The 21,332-nt window shown below is 40.5% G+C and overlaps 1 protein-coding gene across 6 annotated transcripts in view; it reads right to left on the reverse strand.

Annotated features, from left to right (window-relative positions):
- Positions 1-1,672: 1,672 nt before the first annotated feature.
- The window catches only part of ARRB1 (arrestin beta 1), a 112,735-nt gene continuing 93,075 nt past the window's right edge, over positions 1,673-21,332 (reverse strand). For 3 of the 6 annotated variants that reach the window (XM_074216882.1, XM_074216881.1, XM_074216884.1), the window contains exons 9-16: positions 20,650-20,734; positions 20,162-20,234; positions 17,993-18,130; positions 16,044-16,127; positions 14,639-14,662; positions 10,811-10,881; positions 8,970-9,021; positions 1,673-6,334 (exon numbers count right to left, since the gene is read on the reverse strand). In XM_074216882.1, coding sequence (XP_074072983.1) covers positions 6,226-6,334; positions 8,970-9,021; positions 10,811-10,881; positions 14,639-14,662; positions 16,044-16,127; positions 17,993-18,130; positions 20,162-20,234; positions 20,650-20,734 — 636 coding nt within the window. In that variant the 3' untranslated portion in view covers positions 1,673-6,225. The remainder of the gene's footprint in view (positions 6,335-8,969; positions 9,022-10,810; positions 10,882-14,638; positions 14,663-16,043; positions 16,128-17,992; positions 18,131-20,161; positions 20,235-20,649; positions 20,735-21,332) is intronic. The other 3 variants (XM_074216885.1, XM_074216883.1, XM_074216886.1) reach the window with 3 other exon arrangements.

Raw genomic sequence — 21,332 nt, forward strand, 5'->3', positions numbered from 1 at the left:
TATCCTCTGTAGATCTTCTCTTGTTCCCCTTACCTCCAGAACCTTTCCTGAGAAGACATTTTCATTCATTCACTCTGTGTATGTGTATATTTTATATAAAATCTTGTATGTGCATGGCTATCTCTCTTGTATTCTCATCACAGTACAGTGTCTGGCACATAGAAAGCACATGATGATTTTCCTGGTTGAATGACTGAAAGACTTGTTGGACTGAAGAAAGAGGCTCATACTCAAAGTAGATTGGAAATCAGTGGGGGGGAAAATGGAACTTTTGGTGAAATACTCCTTTCTCAGCTGCTTCCAACAATGGCAAGAACTGAAATATCAAAAAGCTATAGTCTCATGAATTTGCAGCATAGTGTGCACAGTGAGGAAGGGTCTGCAGGATATCAGAAGTAATGTAAATTCAGCAGGATCAAGTGATAGATACCCCAAAAAGAAAACTGCAGCCATAGTATTCCATCCTATCATTCCTTCTGCTGTTTTCAAGTCCAGTTCACAGATGATGGATGAGAAGGGCCTCTCACTAGCAGCAACTGATTACTGCCAAGACCAACCTCCTCTAGAGCTACATTTTAGCAGACAATAACATAGAATCTTGTCCAGAACAGAGTGAATAGTATCATGAAGGGACAAAAAAAAATTTCATAAAAAGATTAGTAGAAAAAAATGGAGATGCTTAGTCAGAAGACTGAAAGAACATATGGTGGTCATCTTCAAATATTTGAAGAGCTGTCATCGAGAAAAGGGATTTATTTGTCCTACCACCACCCCACCACCCCCGCCCCGAAGCTAAAACTAGGGGCAATGGGAGCAATTACAGAGAGGCAAAACTTTTTCCCACATAAAAGCACCTATCAATTAGAATTGCCCAAATATGGAACAGGCTGCTTTAGAAGATAATGGTGGTCCAGTGGATAGAAACTAGTCATGGAATCAGGAAGAGCTTAGTTTACATCTTCCCTTAGATACTTACTAGCTGCGATACTGGGCAAGTCAGTCTCTCAGCATCAGTTATCTCAACTATAAAATGGGGAGAATAGCACCTACCTCATAGTGTTATTGTGAGGATCAAATAACATACTATATAGGTAAAACTCTTTGCAAACATTTAAGAATGTGAATACTGTTATTTTTAGTAAGTTCCTATCACATGAAGTCTTTAAAATGAAGAACATCATCAAGTATGTTGTTGATGGTGGTTCATGATCTTGGTAGGAATTGGATCAGATGACTCTTCAGATCCTTTCCAATTCTAAGTCAGTAAATACATATTTAGAAGCACCAGAATGACTCTTTTGTGACTTATTTTTTTTCTGCAGAGAAATCAAGTTGTACTGATTTTGTATGATCTCTTGATGAGTCTGACTCAGAGGAGATGGGTGGTATGCTCCAGGTGCTAGACCAGTATAGGTTCTGGTTTCACTTCTTGGACTTACTCTGTGACTTAGATCCAAAGTTTCTCTCCTAAAACACGGATTGACAAAACCCTGCCTCCCTCCTTTCCATGGTATGAAAATAAAACAAAACTGGCCATAGAGAAGCATGTGCCCAATAGAACCAAAGATGGTAATCATATTGAGATCATAATCTCGTATGAGCAGTGACCTGAAGTCAGAGAGGATTTTAAGAGATTACCATTGTCATCCTCCTCATTTCAGAGTTCTCTGTCTTCCAGTTGCATTTCTCTTGATTTAAACTACTATAATAATCTCCTAATTGATCTCCTTGCTTTCAGTCTCTCCTTTCCAATCCATGCTCCAAAGCTGCCAAAAAATCAAGCTATCACAAAATCTTCAGTGGCCCGTTATCATTTCTGATAAAAATGCACACATCGCTTCCTGGCATTTAAATTCTTCAGTCTTGTTCCAAGCTACCTTTCCAGATTGATTTCATGTGACCTTTCTTCACAGTTTATACTCCAACCAAACTAAAGTAGCAGTTGTTTCTAATATGTGGCCTATCTCTCATTATCATTCCTTTGTCCTAGTTGTATCCCACATGCCTAGAATGCACTCTGCTTCTGGTAGATTTTGTAGTTTCCTTCAAAGTACCTGAAATGGCCTTTTATTTACTTGTCCCTGTGCACCCTGCAGTTTCCCAGTAAAATCTAAGCTCCTTGAGGATAGGGGCTGTTTCAGCTTTTTTTGTTTATACATTCTGGCAAGCTGGTGTGGGTTCTTGTAATAGATCAGGAACTCAAGAAGTTTGTGATATGATTCAGTTCCCCTACTTTCCTTTGCATATAGTTAAAGTGGTACCAACTTATCTATGAGCTACAGGGATCCTGGCACAGGTCTCATGATGGAGACTGGAAAAAGTAAAGAAATGGACCAAATTTCTATAGGATTAGGACATTTTCATAGAAAAAAGTAGTTTTTGGAACACTTCAAGTTTTAGTATGAACCAAAAGAAAAATAACCTTAAACTTCTGCAAAGGGGGATTAAACAATTAATGATCGTTTGGTTGAATGACTGGGAGACTTGATGGTGCTGGAATTGATGAAAGACTGGAGGAGGTCCCTACTAAAAATACACTGGAAATTAATAGGAGAAAAAGGAGTTTTTGATGAAACACACCTTTCTCAGCCTCCAACATGACAAGAAAGCTGTCCTCTCTTCAGCTATCTATACCAAAAGATCCCTGCTCTGGTATGCCTACTCCACCTTCTCTGGTCCTAGATGTTCAAGATACACAGAAGAATACCCAGACACATTGAAGGAGATCTTGGGTCCATACTCTCCTCTTCAACAGTTAAAACATCTGTTGATTAAGACCTGATTAGGACTAAAGAACAGGAAAAGGAATGAAAACCACATCACACAAATACTAGGTAAGGACTCTGTGGATTGTTTAACCTGGAGGAAAATATTTAAGAAGAGGCAGGCCAGTTTTCTCCACTTATTTGAAGGTCTATTGTATAAAAGACATTGTTTTTCTAGAGCCCAGAGAGTAAACCAATGCTGTGGGTAAAAGTCGGTCAAATTTTAGTTTTATAGAAGGATTACTTCCAAACATTGAGAGTTATTCAAAAGTTAAATGTACTTTTGGTGGGTAGTGATAGATTCCCATTTACTAGACATCTTCAAGTAGAGCTTAGATTATATTTTATCTTCTGCTAAATAGATGAGAGGGTAAAAGATTCTTGTTGGGGTACAGCCTGGACTAGTTTTAAGGTACTTTCCAAATCTGACAAAATATTAAACTCCTTGAGGGCAGAATGTGTTTGTAGAAACTAGAATAGTGCTTAGGTGTTTAATTAAATGTTGAAAGTTTGACTCAACTTCCCAGAAGAGATTTGGAAGGGTTGCAACAGAAATTCAGTTTGCCATTTTTCTCCTATTGCTTCCTATGCTCAATTCTTGGGTCTTCTTGAAGAAGTCTTGAGTGGCCTACCAAATATTTTCCTAGAAAGGTTATGTTGGCACATGCAAATGTTGGTACTAGAAGAAATAAAGTGAGACCTCTAGGTTCTTTGTCATTTTTGGCTGGGGAATCTGCCTTGGTGGCTAGGTTGCTCCTTACTCTCTATCAAGATACTACAAATGAGAGAGCAAAAGGGAACCAGATTCGGGGGTGGGTGCTCTGGAAATCCTTTGCCCCTTAACCTTGCTAATAAGATGAAAAGATGGTGTGGCTCCTAGGCTACAATATACACTGATCCAGGGGCCCAAAATAATGCTTGGGGGAAAAAACTACAGAATTCTCTGTGGCATTCAATTCTGACTAGGGGTTTTATATTCCAAAGTACCCCTTATACCAATCAACATAGTAAGAGATATAACTGGGGGATAAAGGGAGATCTTACAGTACCAAAATGTTGGATGCTGACAGGACCATTCAAAGTTTTAATCACTAACCCATCCCTACCCCCACCTCCCTAGCAATTATATCACTAGTGAACTCTTACCCTTACTTTTCCCCTATCCCTTTGATCCAGGTGTAAAAAGTCCTAATTATTACTCCAAATATGATACCCATTCCTTAGTCTGCACATTCAAATTCATGTGGATTCAAATCTGAGCTCCTTTACTCCAGGTTCAGGATCAGTTCCACCACACTGTAACATTCAATCCATATCAGATGACCTCAATAGGAAAGTTGTGGATGAAGAGATTCAAACTGGGTGAGAGTTTAACCAGAACACTCATAGGGTCCTTCCATGTATTAGAGTCAAAGTTTTTTCTCTAAAATCTCTAGATCAACTGAGAGAGACCCCATCCTCTGCTTAAATTCTCCTTCTGTGACTCTGGAGACTTTTCAGAATCCAAGAGAAAAAAAGATAAAGAATCTGTTGAACTTAAATCTATGCATGTAGTTGAAGTCACTCTGCAGGAATTCATTTGCTTCCTCCCTAATAAGTTTCCTTTTGGAGAGAAGAAACCCAGAAGAACACAATAAATTGATAGATGTGTTGGTCTAGAAATCCAAATTGGACCCAAGGGAGTCAGTTTGTGAATGTAGCTCCCTATCAGGATAAAGTCAATTGGGAATCAGAAGCTCTGAGTTTGAATCATGATGCTATTATTTATTACTTAGTGTGACTTTGGACAAATCACTTAACCTTCTTGGCCCTCATTGTCCTAATCTGTAAAATGGAGAGAAGGGGCTGGTTTAGACTACATGATCTCTGAGGTTTTTTTACTCCCCAAGTCCCAGGCAATAAACCTACTTTTCCACATCACTTCCTTCTGGTTCTGAAGAGGAGAACGAAACCAACATTTGGGGCCCTGGTACTAGCTCTTCTTCTGAGGACCAGCTATGTCCTCTTCATTTGTGTATCCCCAACCTAGTCACAGTAGGGAATTGGACTTCCCAGGGAATTGGACAAAATCTGAACCTATCAGATAACTCAACTATCCTTTGGTCGCCAAGTATGAGCTGAAGGCAATTCAGTAAATAATAAACAAAATGGAAGAATGTAAATTCCAAACCCTTTCCACAATTAGAATGTTTTTTGAGGACAGAGAATGTTTCCCTTTATCTTTATATCCCTTGCACATAGTAAACATTTAATAATGCTTGTTGAATTCAATTGCATTGCATTGCATTGCTTTGTTGAATGGAAGATTAAAACTCTGCCAGACTTAGGGTAAATGAACATTTCATTCAGGAGAGAATTATCTTTGGGAAGTCTTTCCCAGATCCATTTGATATGAGGGACTCTGAAACAAGACATGCCTCCTCTCCTCATCCCAAATACAGGGTCTTCCCCCCCCGCCCTGAACCATGGATAATGCCCATCCTAATATAAAAACAATACATCCAGCTTTCTCTCTTCCTCTGTCTCTAATACATCTAAGATACATATCAATTAAGAGACTAAGTTCTGACAATATTAAAATGTTTGTGCTAATTCTTGTGACCTGCATTCAACTTGATAACTGCTGGTAAGAACATCAATTTGACTGTTTCTGTTTTGTTGAACCATTATAACACTATCACTGTCCAAAATACCAAAATACTGGGAAAAAGAGTTGCAAGGAGAGGGGAATATTGGGAGGGAAGTGGAAGGACAGAGATTCCAGCTGCTGGTTCTTCCCCAGTGCATGGCTCCCCATTTGTTACCTCCATCTTTCTGTCCCAAGGTAGTTCAGCAAGGTTATCTCACTGGATGTTCTGAGCATGCCAATGACTAGAACTATGGATAGCCCTCTCATCTTCATCTTGACACCTCCCACACCATCAATAGCTATAATTGGAACCATTCCCCTGTTCCAACCCCAAACATACATAGACTGGAAATCCTTTCCATTCTCCCTAACCAGACTTCACAATCCATCATAAGGATTCCATCCAATGTGTGCAGAAGAGACACATTCCAAAGACTGTGGATTGAGAAGTTCCTAGAGATTGGCCATATGGAGAAGACTGAAGGCTGGCTGGTTGGAGGGGATCATAGGTGAGGCAGAAACAGAGAGGGCTTGGGATGGATTAAGGTAGGAAGAAGAGTAGTAAGTCATTCATTCATTCTCCAGGGAGGAAACTTGGTGTCCATAGAGGAGGCTCAGGGATATGGTGACGAGTGAGTCAATGCCAGTTGGTGAGGATCCCTGATGATACCTACATAAGTCCTCTGGAGTTCCCTGGTAGAAGTAGAAATCAGAAGGGGAAAGAAAACCAGAAAAAGAAGAGAGAGAGGAAAAAGAAGAAAAGATAACAAGCAGCCTAATTCACAAGAGTTAACCAGGAACCACCCAAGAAGAGGCAAGAGGAATCCAGTCTTATGTGTTGTTTAAGTGTGGCGAGTTTGGGACTTCCTCTTCTTCTTGGTCATCCTTCATACCTTTCAGTCTCTGTCGAGCAAAGTCCTCAAACACAATGTCGTCATCACTGACAGGAGAGAGAAGAAAAAAAAGAACTGTCAGTAGGGGAAAGGACATCCTTACAGAGGGGTAAAAGGCAAAACAACTAAGGGGCAAGGTAACAGACAGGCTACCCAGCTGCCCCTGGTGTGTCGGAAATAGACACTGCTAGGGGAGACTAGGTGGTGTAGTGGATAAAGCACCGGCCCTGGAGTCAGGAGTACCTGGGTTCAAATCTGGTCTCAGACACTTAATAATTACCTATCTGTGTGGCCTTGGGCAAGCCACTTAACCCCGTTTGCCTTGCAAAAACCTAAAAAGAAATAGACACTGCTTTCTACATGAAAGCTAGGAAGGAATTGATGTCAAGAAGAGAAGGCTCTGGGGTCAACTGAATTCTTGTGGAAACAAGAGAGGAAAAAAGAACTGTAAAATCTTTGAGGTAGAAGGAACCTCAGAGGGCAAATAGTTAAACCTCTCCTGAAAAGGAATCTTCTCTCCAACAATGCTGACAATGTGTGTCCCATAGACTATAGCATACATCCATGTTCTGGAGTAACTAGTTAAGCATTTTGTGTGAAAAAGATCTAGGGCTCTTAGTAGACCACAAACTCAACAATTCAGCCTGCCAGCCAAAAAGTCTAATATGTGAGTTTAGGTTTCATTAAGAAAGTCCAGAAACAATAATTCTACTCCCTTCTGCTCTGGACAGATGCTTTTGAGAGTATTGTGTTTGATGTAGGGCATAATGTTTTAAGGATGACAGATCAACTGGAACACATCCAGAGGAGGGTGACCATCCAAAGGATGGATAGGGGAATGGAAACCTTGCCACATTAAGAATGAATTGAAGGAACTAGGCATATTGTATGAAGAAGGTTCTATGTTATAGCTATCTTTGGTTCAGGTGTAGAAAAGGGATTAGATTTATTTCCAGTGGAAAGAACATGTGCAATGGGTAGGAGTTAAAGAAAGGAAGGTTCTGTTTCAACATAAAAGGGAAACCTCCTAACAAAAAAAAAGTCAGGAGATAGCTCCAAATATCTTTCATAAGTATGATTGTTCTTCCACTCACCATGAGCTGTTCATCCACCTTAAATGTTCAACCACTGACCCAGTGAATACTCCATCACTGAAGGTCTTCAAGTGGAGAGTGGACAACCATTTGTCAGGGATGATAGCAGAGAGATTTCTCTTTGAATTTGTTTGAATAAATGCACTCTGAGGTACCTTATAATCCTTGAGATTATGTGACTCCTGAGAAACCAAGACTGATTTCAGGAAAAACCAAAAGCCCCAAACCACCCCAAAGCATGGCTTAAAAGAAACTGGTGCCAGCAAGAATCAAGCAGGGCAGAGTGGGCAAGGCAAAGGGCTAGAGGAGTGGGAGCAGATGTCTCCCTGCAGCTTTCCTAGCCCAGAGATACCCCTTGGGGTGAAGGGCAGAGAAGCAGTGACAGGATGACACAAGAACAAAGAGAGGGTTCAGCATGCATGCTAAATAGTTTCAGGCAGCCAAGCTCGTTGATGGACATGCCAGGCCAGCTAGGATTCTTTTGCAGGTACATTAGGCCAAGCGTTTCCCAAACCACATCCACTGGAACCTTGGGGATTTGGAATAAGAAAATTTCAATACTGAGCCAAATTGTCACTTGCCTTAAAATATGAAGTTTGAAATTATGAACTAAAAACACTTAAAATGGCAATGTGAAAATGTTCCAAAATTTCCCCTGCTCCATCTTTTGGGGGAGGGAGTACCCCTAGATTCTTCTGCTGAGTACTTATAGGTGCATTTAATATATACTGTATTGGTCTAAAGTAGGTCACTTTTCCCCCTAGAGCTGACTTGTACAAAACTTGAATATAACTCATAATAGATCTTATTCTTCAGTGTTCACCTAGATTTTCATTTGTTCATTTTCGCCACCAGAACTTCCTGTAAGAGGCACTGTGGCATGAAGGCTGGGGACCAGGCCTCAGAGGAAGGGAATAAGTGCTTAAGCCTGCCAAGTCACTTAGCATTCCAGTGTCCTAAAAGACAACTCTTTAAGAACATACTAGGGGTTGCCTTACCCTCTTAGAACAGGAGCCCCTCATGGGTAATGATATGGCTCCTTTTTGGCATATATTTGCATCCCCAGACTACTTCATAGTGCCTAACACAGAAAGTGTTTAATAAAAGTTTTATCTAACATTGATGAAAAGAGCTTCAATACTAGACATTCACCTCAGCATGAAATCATTGACCTAAACCTCCTCTACCCTCACTACTCCCACATTAAAATACCATTCAGTTTAATTTGAATTTATTCAAATTATATAATATTTATACAAATTATTTGTTCAACCAAATTTAATTTATCAAACACCTACTATGTATCAAGTGTCTACCTCAGAGGCTTACATAATGTGAGAAAGTGCCTTGTAAATGAGAATCATTATCTTAGGGGAGCAGCCTGTATTTAGACCAATATGGTATCTCAGCCCCAAAGTTTCCTATGTCCAAGTGGTTTGAGAAACACTGGCTTAGTGGTGGATGGTCCTGACTCATTAGAGGATAATAAGCCAATGAGCCAGGTCATTCCAACACACACACACACAGACACACACACAAACACATACACCATCCCCACCCAGACATCCAAAGTCCAGGTTCAGCTTACTTTGTATCAAGTTCTATGAGATTGGTATCTATAGGTGCTTCATTCTCTGGAACTAAACACAGGGAGTTAGGACATGGGGTTAGTGAGTTTACACATGAATGGTTAGCTGCCCAAGTCACAGCTACAATCCACATACACAGAGAAGAAAAAAGGAAGGGAGGGTAGTGGAACTAAGTAAGCATGGTCTAATCTACAGCTTATCTACAGATAGCACAATTTAGTGAAACGAATATTGGACTTGAAGTGACAAGTCTTGGGTTCTAGTTCTATAGCTTATTAGCTATAAGACCTTGAGTTAAGTCCTTTTCCCCTCTATGAGCCTCAGTTCCTCCTATAAAATAAAGGCATTGGTTTAGCTTAGATGCTCTTACTCTGGATTCCCGGAACCCAAGAAGTCTATAAATAGATTTTAGTAAATCTATAAACCTGGATGGGAAAAAATTGCATCTCTATCTGAAAGTTAGTATTTCCTTCAATTATTATAAAAAAAAAACCACAACATTCACTGGGTCAGCTAGGTGGTGCAATGGATAGAGTACTCTCAAGTCAACAGGAACTGAGTTCAAATTGAACCTCAGACCCCTAAGAGCTGTGTGACCCTGGGTAAGTCACTTAACTTCAACTGCCTCTGGAAAAAAAAATGCAGTTCCTAGATTCCCAAGAGGTCCATGATATAAAAAAGGTAAAGAACTCTGAGTCTAATTGGTCTTTAAAGTCCTTTCCTGCTCTAAAAATCTAGAAATGGAGTTTTTTTTCTTGAGGGTGTGGGATGCTGCATTGTCATGGAGATTGGGGCAGTACATCCTCCCAAAGAACCTCTTTTTGGGGTCCCTCTCTGAATGGTACCAGCATGAGACTGGAGAATTTGCAAGAGTTGGGCTATGCAGAGAGCTGTCCTCAATATAGTCCCTGAAAATATAGGCATCCCAAGGGTGAGATGTCCAAAAGTTGTTGTACCCAACCCCTTACCCCAAACTGACCTTTGTTAAAACTTAGTTCAAGGATGGAAAAAAGAAAAGTTGTCTGGATTTGGAGATCAGAGTACCTGGATCTTACCCCTGTTTTTCCCTTCAGCAAGTCACTTCAATAGGACTCTGCTTCCTCATCTTTAGGAGTTATTGAACTAGGGATAGCAGGAGACTATACTGAGAAATGCATCTAGTCAGGAGCTCAGACTCCTAGTGAGATACTTGCCATTTCTGGACCTCAGTTTATCCTTCTGGTCTCTGAGCTCCACTCCCACATTAACATTCTGTTTTCTCCATTCTGAAGTCCCTAGTGAAATCCCTTCTGTTTCTTAAACTCTGGTTCTAACTGTGGTTCTTATGTGGGGGTTCCAGCATTCTGTGCTGTAGGGCATCTTCCCGTTACAATAATTTGTCCATTTTTTATAATCTTCACCTACCAGCCCTAATCTTATCACCAGTCGGAAATAGACATGAAAGATGGAGCCAGTTTATTCCTAGGCTGACCCCCAAGGAGGAAGTAGGAGAAATCCCCATCTTGGTGACCCTTCCCATTAATAAGTCAGAAGTGCTGGAGCTGGAGAGAGAATATTGGTTCTATTAGTTCTTAGCTGTGTGTCTACAGGAAAATCACTTAAGCCCCCTGAACCTCACGTTTCCTAATCTGTAAAATGGAAGAATTTGCTCCCTCCCTCATAGGGTGACTGAGGAAAGAATCTTGGAAACTTTAAGCACTATATATATATACATATATATATGTATATGTATATATAAATCTTGGAAACCTAAAGCATGATATATAGAAAGGAAATTATTTTTCTAATAATTCTGCTTAGTACTTAAGGCCCCAACCCAGGCTCCCACAAACACACTCACCTTCTCGACGCACAGGTTCCTCCCTGGGCTTTGGATGCATCAGGGTGAAGGGCAGCTCTACAGCCACATCACTGAAACAGATGTAGAAATGAGCTGAGCTCAGATCCCACAGACTCTCCTAGCCTAGCCCTACTTCAGGCCTCCCAAAGAGAAAGGCTTCCCACTGAGATTGAGGGCATGGGGGTGGGAGGGAGCATTTCTGTAGTCAATATTAATAAATCAGCTAGGAGTCAGACTCTGCCCCTCTGCCTTGCTGTATAACCTTGGAGAAAGTAATTTCCTCCCCTCTTCCCCAGGTCTGGCCCTCAGCCTCTTCCTCTGTAAAATGGAGAAAATAACCCCTTCCTTGACTCTTTCCAGGGCTGCTGTGAAAAATAAATGAGATCATGAATGAGGAAAAACCTCTTAAATGTGTAAAGGAATGTACACATGTGAACAATGGTTAGTACAAAATCATTAAATAATTATTCAACCATCATTTATGAAGCCTCTACTTTATATAAGCTCTTATAATTAGGGCTGGGCCTGCAAAGACAGATATATTATGGATTTGCTCTCAAGGGGTTTATAATTCAGTGAGGGCAGGGTGGTTAGATGGCACAGTAGACAGTGTTCGGTCCTGGAGTCAGGAAGATTTAGCTTCCTGAACTCAAATCTGACCTCAGACATTTATTGCTGTGGGACCTTGGGTAAGTCATTTCACCCTGTTTGCCTTAGTTTCCTCATCTGTAAAATGAACTGGAGAAGGAAATGACAAACCACTCCAATATCTTTGCCAAGGAAATCCTAAAAGGGGTCACAATGATTGAATAATTAGAGAAAAACAACAATGGTGGCAGGGCAAGGGTGAGGGAACTGGGAGACCAATACATAAATAACAATATAGAAGAGAGGAAAAAAATGTAAAGGAGAGAGATCCTGGCAAAATGTTATGAAAAATGTTGATAAAGAGGATAAAGGAAGACTTCAACAATTGGAGAGATATTCATTGTTTGTGGCTATGCCATGCCAACATGATAAAAATAAGCTTGCTACCTAAATTAATCTACAGATTTAATACCATGATAATCCAACTGTCAAAGGGTTACTTTAGATAGTTAGATAAAATTATGATGAAATTCATTTGAAGGAAAAAATGCCTAGACCTATATAGAAGTAATGAAAAAACTAAAATTGAAAGGAGGTTAGTATTACCAGATTTAGAACTATATTTAAAAGTAGTAATAATCTAAAATATTTGGTACTGATTTAAAAGTTGTTTTTTTTTTTTAAGTAAGAACAGTGTTTGGAAAAACTAAGTAATTCATACTTAGAAGTAATTAAACACTGTATCCCAATGTTTGCAATTATAATCCAAGTTTGCAATAAATGCAAGACTATTCTTTACTGGGTAAAGGATTCACTGTTTAATAGGGATGCTGGGAAAAGTAGAAATCATTTTGATAGAAAACAGTCATCTTACACCACATAACAGAAATTAAGTTTCCAATGTTCTTAATGATCCCAATGATCTTAATATATAAAATTACATCACTTAAAAAATAGAAAAGAAGAAGGCATCTTTCAAGTCTAGCATGGGGAGGTATTGAAAAATCAAACAAGAAACAGAGTAGATCACAAAAGCCAACATTAAACAGTTTTGATTACATAAACTTAAAATGCTCTTGGAAAACAAAATCAATGCAGTGTCAATAACTGAATTTATTATATTTATTGTTATGTATTATAACATATTCCTCATATTATAAATAATTATATTACCTGACTGCATAATTTTTATTATTATAATATATAAATGAGAAAAATATTTGCATAAAATTTCTCAGATAAGTCTAATATCCAAAGCATATGTTAACTGAAACAAATATAAGTCTAAGATCAAACTCTCACTAGATCTTACCTTCTCCTCACCAGCTGTCTTCCTACATATTTCCTCATCAGTTAAATTTCTTGAAAAAGTCATCTTCACTAGGTATTTCCACTGCTTCTCCTTATTTTCCTCTAAACCCTCTACAGTATGGTTTTAAAATTCATTATTCAGGTGAAACCACCTTCTCTGAAGTTACCTATGATTATTCCATTACCATATCTGATGGCCTTTACTCAATCCTCATTCTTCTTCATCCTAGTACCTGACTCTCCTGGTTCCCCTACTCACCAGACCCATTCTCAGTTTTCTTCACAAGATCTTCATCTATAGCATCCCCACTAACTGTAGATAGACCCCCACCACCACCACCAAGGCTCCATCCATAGGCCCACACTTGATCATCTCCATCAGTTTTCATGATTTCAAGCACTGAAATTATAATATTATTTATGTATTTATAACTATATTATTCCCAACCCCTAGACTATTTCCTGAGACTAATCCCACATCAACAACTGCCCACTGGATGCATCAAAATGGAGGTGTCATAAATTCCTCAAACCTGGTATTTCAAAAAGAGAAATCATTGGGGTGCCTCCCCTACCCCCAAGGAAAAAAAAAACACTTCTCTTCTTCCAAACTTCTCTATTATTGTCAAGGGTACTGTCATCCTCTTGGTCTCCCAGTTCTGCAATATTGGTGCCATCTCAAACTCCCCCTTCATTCACTCCAAATAACCAATCAGATGACAAATCTTGTCATTTTCTTCTCAACAACCTGCTCCTACAATCAACACTCTAATTCAGGTCCTCACCTATCACCTGGACAACTGCCTCCTATAATTTATCTCCCAGACTCAAGTCTATCCAGTTGCCAAGCGACATTTTTATAGGACAGTTCCGATCACATCATCCTTCTATTCAGTCAATCCAATAGCTCCCTGTGGCCCTCATACCTGGAATGCTCTCCCTCCTCCCCTCTGACTCTTTAGGCTCCTTGGTTTCCTTCAAACTAAATTCAAATATCACCTTCACCATGTAGTCTCCCAGCTGCTATACTAGTAGCAATACTCTAATCTGTAAGTATCTTGTAAATACCTATTTATTAAGCTAGCATCTCCTCATCAGAGTATAAGCTTCTTGAGGATGAAGGTTACTTTTACTTTTTATATAATGAGATAATATTTGTAGAATTCTATATAAATGCTAGTCATTATTCATGTCCAATGCTTAGCATATAGTAAACACTTAAATGTTTGCTAGCTGATTAATGTAATAGTAGCAATGAAATGAAAATAGAACAGATGCCTTTAATTAAAAAAGAGTCAAACTGTGGTTCTGAATGTGATGGGATATTTTTACCCCATAAAGAACAATAATATGAAGAATTCAGAAAAGCATGGGAAGACTTGCATGAACTGATACAGAATGAGGAAAAACAGACCCTAGGAAAACAATGTACACAAGGTCTACAGTAATGTAAATGAAAACAACACAAATATCAGTACTAGAAAAATAATAAGAACCTCAAAAGAAAAAACCTCAAAGATAGGGAGACATAGGTGTGTTAAATGATATATGGTGGTCAGGTAATTTTTTAAAACTTTTTTTGTTTTAAGGACCAGTTAGGGAGTGGGAGGGGAATGTATTAGGATGACTGATCTAAAAATGAATTAGATCACTTTCAGCTGGAAACAAACAGGATTAGCATTTGAGCTAAATATCAGTGGATAAAGCATAATCAAATTGAAGTCACTAACAGTCACAGGGTAGTGAAACACAGGCTAAGGAGTCATGAACTCCAACTCTGTCCTGACTCCTATCTTGATCAACAGGTCTACATATCCCTGAGAAATGTAAAACATCCAAGCCCCAATAATGGACCATGGGTATCCTGTCACTAAAGGAGAATGGGCCTGGCCCAGCTTAGGAGCAAATTGTCATAAGGAGTTGAGTTACCTGGATGCGAGATCTCCCAACAGGCTGGCGCAGATCAGAGGAGGCAAAGAAGAAGGCAGAGTTCAGAGTGGGAGAGACCAACAAAGTCATCCATGCAATATCTGTAGCCCCCAGTGGGCATAAATGAGGGGTTGAGACCATTCTGGACTCCTGGCTCTCTATGTTAGGTATGGAATCATGATATGGATAATAAAATTGGAGTGCAGATTCCTAAACTCTTTGGATTTCTGACGCTAACAATGACTCCCAATAGGTCCCTGGAAAATTCAATTTACCTCTAAAGCTATAAAATCAGGTAGTTAAACCAGATGATATCCAAGGTGCCTCCCAGCTCTGACATTCTATGGTCTGAGGTCTCTTCCAGCTCTGACATTCTGTCTTCTAAGACCCCACCCAGCTCTGACATTCTGTCTTCTGAGATCCCTCCCAGCTCTGACATTTTCTATTCTAAAGTCCTTTAAGAATTTTGTATCCTAAATCTCTCCCACCTTTGACACTGATGTTCCAAAGTCCCTCCAAGCTCTAATATCTAAGGAAGGAAAGAACCCCAACAGAACAGAGTGAGCCTGGCTCACACCTGGATGGAAGAGTGTCCCTTGAGGCACCTCTGGATTCCCCCACCTTGCACTGTCCTAGCCTCTGAGGGCAGAACCTGAGGTCACATCACTCACTTGGTAAACTTCATGCCCTGAACAGAGAAAAGCTCCTTGAGGTCTGAGATGAAGGAAGAGGAACATGAAGAAGAAAGGAGGAAGAAGAGGAATAAGATAAGAAGTCAGGGCAAACAAGGAAGAAAACAGTAACAAAGGAGTGAGGGAAGAGGAAGGAGACAAGAATAAAACAGAAGTATAAAGGAAGGAAAAGGAGAAAGAAAAGATGGAGAAGAAACAAAGAGAAAGCAGCAGCAGAGATGAAAAGGGAGTAAAGGAGCAGGCAGAAGAAAAGTAGGAAGATAAAAAAAAAGAAAAGAGAAAAGGACCAAAGGGAGGTGAGGAAATGAAGGAGGAGAAAGTGGAGAAATGGGATTGAGGCAGTGATATAGGGAAGGAAGAAGAGTTGGAAGAATAGAAGAGGAAAAGGAAAATGCAGGAAGGAGACAGAAGTGGAGGAAGGAGGAGAAGGGACCAAGGCTGAGGGAGGAAATAGAAGATGGAGGAAGACTGCACATCCCTTTCATTTTCCCCAAGGCCTTGGGTCAAAGCTGTTAAAGTTATCCCAGATAATGTCCCAACCAAGGAGGGGTGGTAGGATGGACCATAGCTGAGGCTTACTCCTTCCTCCCTCAGGAAGATCCCTGCTTGAGGATAATGTCCCAAAGGGAACTGGGAAAACTTGGTTCTGAAATGGGAAATGGAAAGTAAAGAAAGAGGGGAATGGGGGAGAAGTAAGGGTGGAGCTCACTTACCCTCCTCGGGAAACGACCAACTTGACTTTAACTTTGTAGGACACGATGATTCCCAAGATCTCTTTATTTGTGCCATCCCTCAACCTGCAGTGTTTGGGGAAAAAACAAGTCATAAAGACAAGAGGTAGGGGAAAGAAGACTATGGAGTAGGAAGCATAATGGATATATGTGAAAATAGAGCAGAGGAAATGCAAGGATACTAAGGAATGAGTCCTACACCTGGGGGCAAGGGCCTGCTCTGCCACTGTGCAGAACATTGTGCAACCTTGGATAAGAATGTTGTATTTCAGAATCCAAATGGACCAGAGAATCCATCTAGTCTAACCTACACCAAATAGGAATGCCTTCTACAACATCCATCCTCAGCAGTAGCATCTATATTTTGCTTTAAGGTTTCAAAGCACTTTACATGTAAAGAATAGATACTATTATTATCCTCATTTTACAGGTAAGGGAATTGAGGCAGAGAGTGGTTCAGTGAAACATGATCACATAAGTTGTAAGTATCAGAGGCAGGATTTGAATTCAGTCTTCCTAACTTCAAGTCCTGCACTCTCTATCTGCTGCGCCACCCAGATGTCTAAAGTGGTCCCAAGAAGAGACCTTTGCCTGAAGATCCCCATGTAGAAAAGAAACCTTCCATTAAATGGAATAATCCATTCCCCTTTTGAATAGTTCTAAATATGAAGAAGTTTCTATTAGAGACATAGTGATGCCATCAATAGACTTGAAAGTCTTGAAATCTAGCCTCAGATTCTTACTAATTGTGTGATCTCACCTCTGTCTACATCAGTTTTCTCATCTATAAAATGAGGAGCTTTTGAACCCAATGCCCTCTGAGGTCCTTTCCAGTTCTAAATCTATGCTCCTTAGATGGACCCTCCATCATCCTCCTGCTTCTTGCTCCTGGTTATGTCCCCTGGGGCCACACATGGAAAAAACCTAGTCGTTCTTCCATGTGACAGGTTTTCCAATCCCTGAAGACAGTACCAAGTTTTCCAATGAGGCTTCCATTCTTTGAGCTAAGCCTTCCCAGTTCTTTCAATTCATACTGAAATGACTCAAACTCAAGGCCTCTGGTGATAAAAATAACTAACACTTACAAACTTATCTATACATGCCTGTATGTATATGTGTATGTTACATATATATATATATAATATACAAATGCATGTGTGAATATATATGTATAAACACAGATTTGTGTGTGTGTGTGTGTGTGTGTGTGTGTGTGTGTGTGTGTGTGTGTGTTGTATGTATGGGGGCAGCTAAGTGGCACAGTGGATAGAGCACCTGGAGTCAGGATGACCTGAATTCAAATATGGCCTCAGATACCTACTAGTTATGAGATCCTGGGCAAGTCACTTAACCATGATTGCCCCACCCCACCCCAAGTGTGTGTGTGTGTGTGTGTGTGTGTGTGTGTGTGTGTGTGTGTATAGAGATACAGAGAAATACAGAGAGAGAATCAATGGTCTCTAATTCTTCCTGAAAAAGAATGGCCAGAAATACACCCAATACTCTAGATGGCCCCTAGCCAGAGCAGAGTGCAATGGAACTGGCTGCCACCTCCGGACTCACACAGTCTGACTCGGGAGGCCCTGAACTGATGTCTAATGTTCTAGAAAGTGCTAGGTATCTGGATTCAAGGACCTTGGTTTGGCTCCATTTTTGCTGTTTATTACCTGTGTGATCTGGGGCAGCTCCAAGTTCAAATCTCGGCTTTACCCCTTAAAAACTGTGTGACCTTGGGCAAGTTAACACATGCCCTCTATGAGTCTGCGTTTTATTATCTGTAAAATGGCAGGCTAGACTCTAACATTCTAGACTTCTCTCTCCATTCCCTTTTCTCCTTCCCATTCTTTTTAATGACTGGAGTTCCTTAGAAAGGGGTTCCAGAGAAATGGGGAGCTGTGGTGGAGATGGGGAGGAATCAGGGGTATCCTCACAGGGTACTAGAAGCCAAGTTGGTGTCTTCATGCTTCAGCTTGCCATCCAAAGCCAGGCCTCGCTTCTCACGGTTGTTGGCCAGGAATGGGGTAAGGGTGTAGACTTTGCAGAATGTTGAACTTGGAGCCACCATGTCACTGGAGGAAAAAGGACAATAATGGAAGATTCCCTCCCTCCCATGCTCTCCCCCCCCCAATTGGGGAGGGTGAGAGAGATTTTGAAAGAAAGACCAGGTAGAACAGTGAAAAGGATGATGAGTTCAAAGTTTGCTACCTATTAATTGTGTAATAGCTAAAACAGGGTTAAGTAACTTGCCCAGGGTCATCCAGCTAATAAGTATTTGAGGCTAAGGAAGACTGGAATTCAAAGTCCTGATTCTAGGTCCAGCACTTTATCCTAGTTGCTAATTGAGTAAATCCCTTCACTTCTCTGTGTCTCAGGGTCATTTGTAAATAAGGTGAGAAGGATGCACTACACTGCTTCTAAATTCTAAGACGACCATTCTAACTATTAAATCATTCTCTCTGACTCCTGCCTTGGGGGAATGGATGCTGTTTACTATCTACAGACAGTAGGTATTTAATAAATATTTTTAATTGAATTGACTGAGTCATAACTAGAAGAGAGCTCAGAGGCCATCTAATCCAACTACCTTATTTTACAGATAAAGAAACTGAGACCCAGAGAGATTAAGTGATTTGCTTAAAAGTCTTAATTGAAATGGTATCAAAAAGCAGAGTTGGAACTTTGAGCCCAGGCCTCATGAATCAGCCCATGAATCCTTTTTTCTTCCTTGAGTCCTTTTCACAGTACTAAGCTGGCCTCTCCCTGCCTTCCCTTCCCATGATCACTTCAGTGATATCCAAGGAATCAAGATGTAGCATATGACCTACGTGGGTCTGGGTAGGGAAGGGAAGGTGAACAAAATGAGGAGACTACAGTCTGGAAGACAGGGTTTTAAGCTCTCTCAAATTATATCCTGTTTTATATTATCTGCTTTTCAAATAAGTCATCTTCTGCTTCTTGGGTTTGGTTTTTTTTCCCACTGTTTGGGTAATGCTGATCCAACACGAGCTGCCCTTCTATCATTTACTTTCCAGTATTATTGGCTTAGGGTTTTAAAAAATGATCCACACTCTTTTCCATTAATCATTTGCTTTAAAAAAAATCATCTAGCTATTTTCACTCCAAGAAGCAGCATGGGGACAGCTAGGTGGAGCAGAAGATAGAGCACCGGCCCTGGAGTCAGGAGTACCTGGGTTCAAATCTGGCCTCAGACACTTAATAATTACCTAGCTGTGTGGCCTTGGGCAAGCCACTTAACCCCATTGCCTTGCAAAAACCTTAAAAAAATCAAGAAGCAGCATGGCAGACCTGGGGAAATCAAAGCATCCAGCAGACCCATATACACTTCACAGTGCCCTTTTGTTATTGTTCAATCGGTACCCCTGATGGGTTTTCTTGGCAGAGATACTGAATTGATGTGTCATCTCCTTTTCCAGCTAATTTTGCAGATGAGGAAACAGAGGCAAACATGGTTAAGTAACTAACTTGCCGAGGGTCACTCAGCCAATAAGTATTTGGGGCTAAAGAAGACTTGAATTCAAGTTCCTGACTCTAGGCCCAACACTTTATCCTAGTTCCTTTCACAGTGCCCAAAGCACCTCTTTAAGACTATAAATAACAAGTGAGTCAGCAGTTTGCACTAGAGGAGAGAATTTTCACACCAGGTAACACCCTATGCTAATTAACTTAGAGGGTTATACCAAAGGAAAAAAAATTTTTTGCAACATTTATTTTTACTTATATGAAATTTTTCTTATTACTAGGAAGTTACCTGCTCTTTAATTATCCACTTTCGGATCATCTACTTTTCAAATTTTTTTCCAAAAATTATATCATATTATCTCTTATTATCCACTGGTTATTTAAGGGATTATCCAGTTTGCTTTTTTAAATTATCTGTGTTGTATGGATCATCTACTGTTTTTCTTATCTGATTTGTATGGGGAGGACAGGGAACTAGGGGAAGTTGTGCTGATCCCTGGTGTTTTTTTTGGACTCCTGATACCTGCCCACCTCACCCCCCCAACTGGCACAGAGGGTCAAGGTTGGACATCAGAATCAAAATGCTTCTACCCATCCCAGGTCCCATAGGGCTAACTTACTCAGCCTCCTCCACAGCCACGGGACATTTGTACTGGGCTGTATTGAACAGGCAGATGTCAGCATATTGGCGTACTATAGGCAGAAAGAGAACATACTTTACAAGGAGGAAATCCCAGGGTCCTGGAGGGGGAAGGCCTGGGACAGCAGGCAGGGCTTCAGCTGACATGAGGACCTATGACCCTACTGGGTCTTCCAGGGCAGCTGGGATAAAGCAATCACCAGAAGTATCCCACAACCCATTCTAGCTTCACTGGTCCTTTATAAGCCAAACTCCACCCAGAACATGAGCTGCAGTCATTTCACTCTGCTAAACCTGTATGGTTCATACACCCTTGAAGAGAAACAGTCTTGTGTTATCAGCCCCTGAACCACTGTACAAGGAGCCATCTGAAAGTCAGAAATGAAAACCCTTTAACCAGGACCAACTTCAGGAAGAAGGCGAAGAAGGCAGAGCTCTCCTCCAAAGTCTCATTCGATCCCCCGGTACCTGAAATTTTTATCTTCTTCACTGTCTTGTTGGTGTTGTTGGTGACATGGACATTAACACTGATGGGTTCCCCATGGTAGTAGATCTATGAGAAGGAGAATCATCAATAATAACAATACTAACAAAACATTTGTATGATACTTTAAGATTTGCAAAGAACTTTACAAATGGTATCTCAAAATAACCCAGAGATAAAGGAGGCTTTATTTTACCCGTTTTACAGATGAGCAAAGTGAGGCAGACAGCAGATAAGGGAATTGCCCAGGGTTGCACAGCTAATAAGTGTCTGAGACTGGATTTGAAATCAGACCTTCCTGATTCTCTTCTACCAGAGGACATGTATCTTTACCTTTAAATAATAAACAGAAATTCCCTCTCTGATTCACCTCCTCTGATAAAATGTAAGCTTCTTGAGGGCAGGGACTATTTCAAAATGCCTGATATATAGTTGGTACTCAACAAATTCACACTGTTTGATTCTCCAAACTAAGTAACTCCCAATACCTTCATGTGACCCTAGTATGGGCTGGAGTCCTGTCTCCTCCCCTTCACATACCCTCCTCTAAACTTGTAACCCATGAACTGAACATTATTCTCTAAATGGGATCTGACCAGGGCTGAAGCCAGGGAGAGTATCACCTCCCTCTAGCCCATAATGGTAGGAAGCAGCCCCCCATAAAATC

The sequence above is a fragment of the Macrotis lagotis genome, chromosome 1 (assembly GCF_037893015.1).
Source record: "Macrotis lagotis isolate mMagLag1 chromosome 1, bilby.v1.9.chrom.fasta, whole genome shotgun sequence".
In the NCBI taxonomy this organism is placed as follows: domain Eukaryota; kingdom Metazoa; phylum Chordata; class Mammalia; order Peramelemorphia; family Peramelidae; genus Macrotis; species Macrotis lagotis.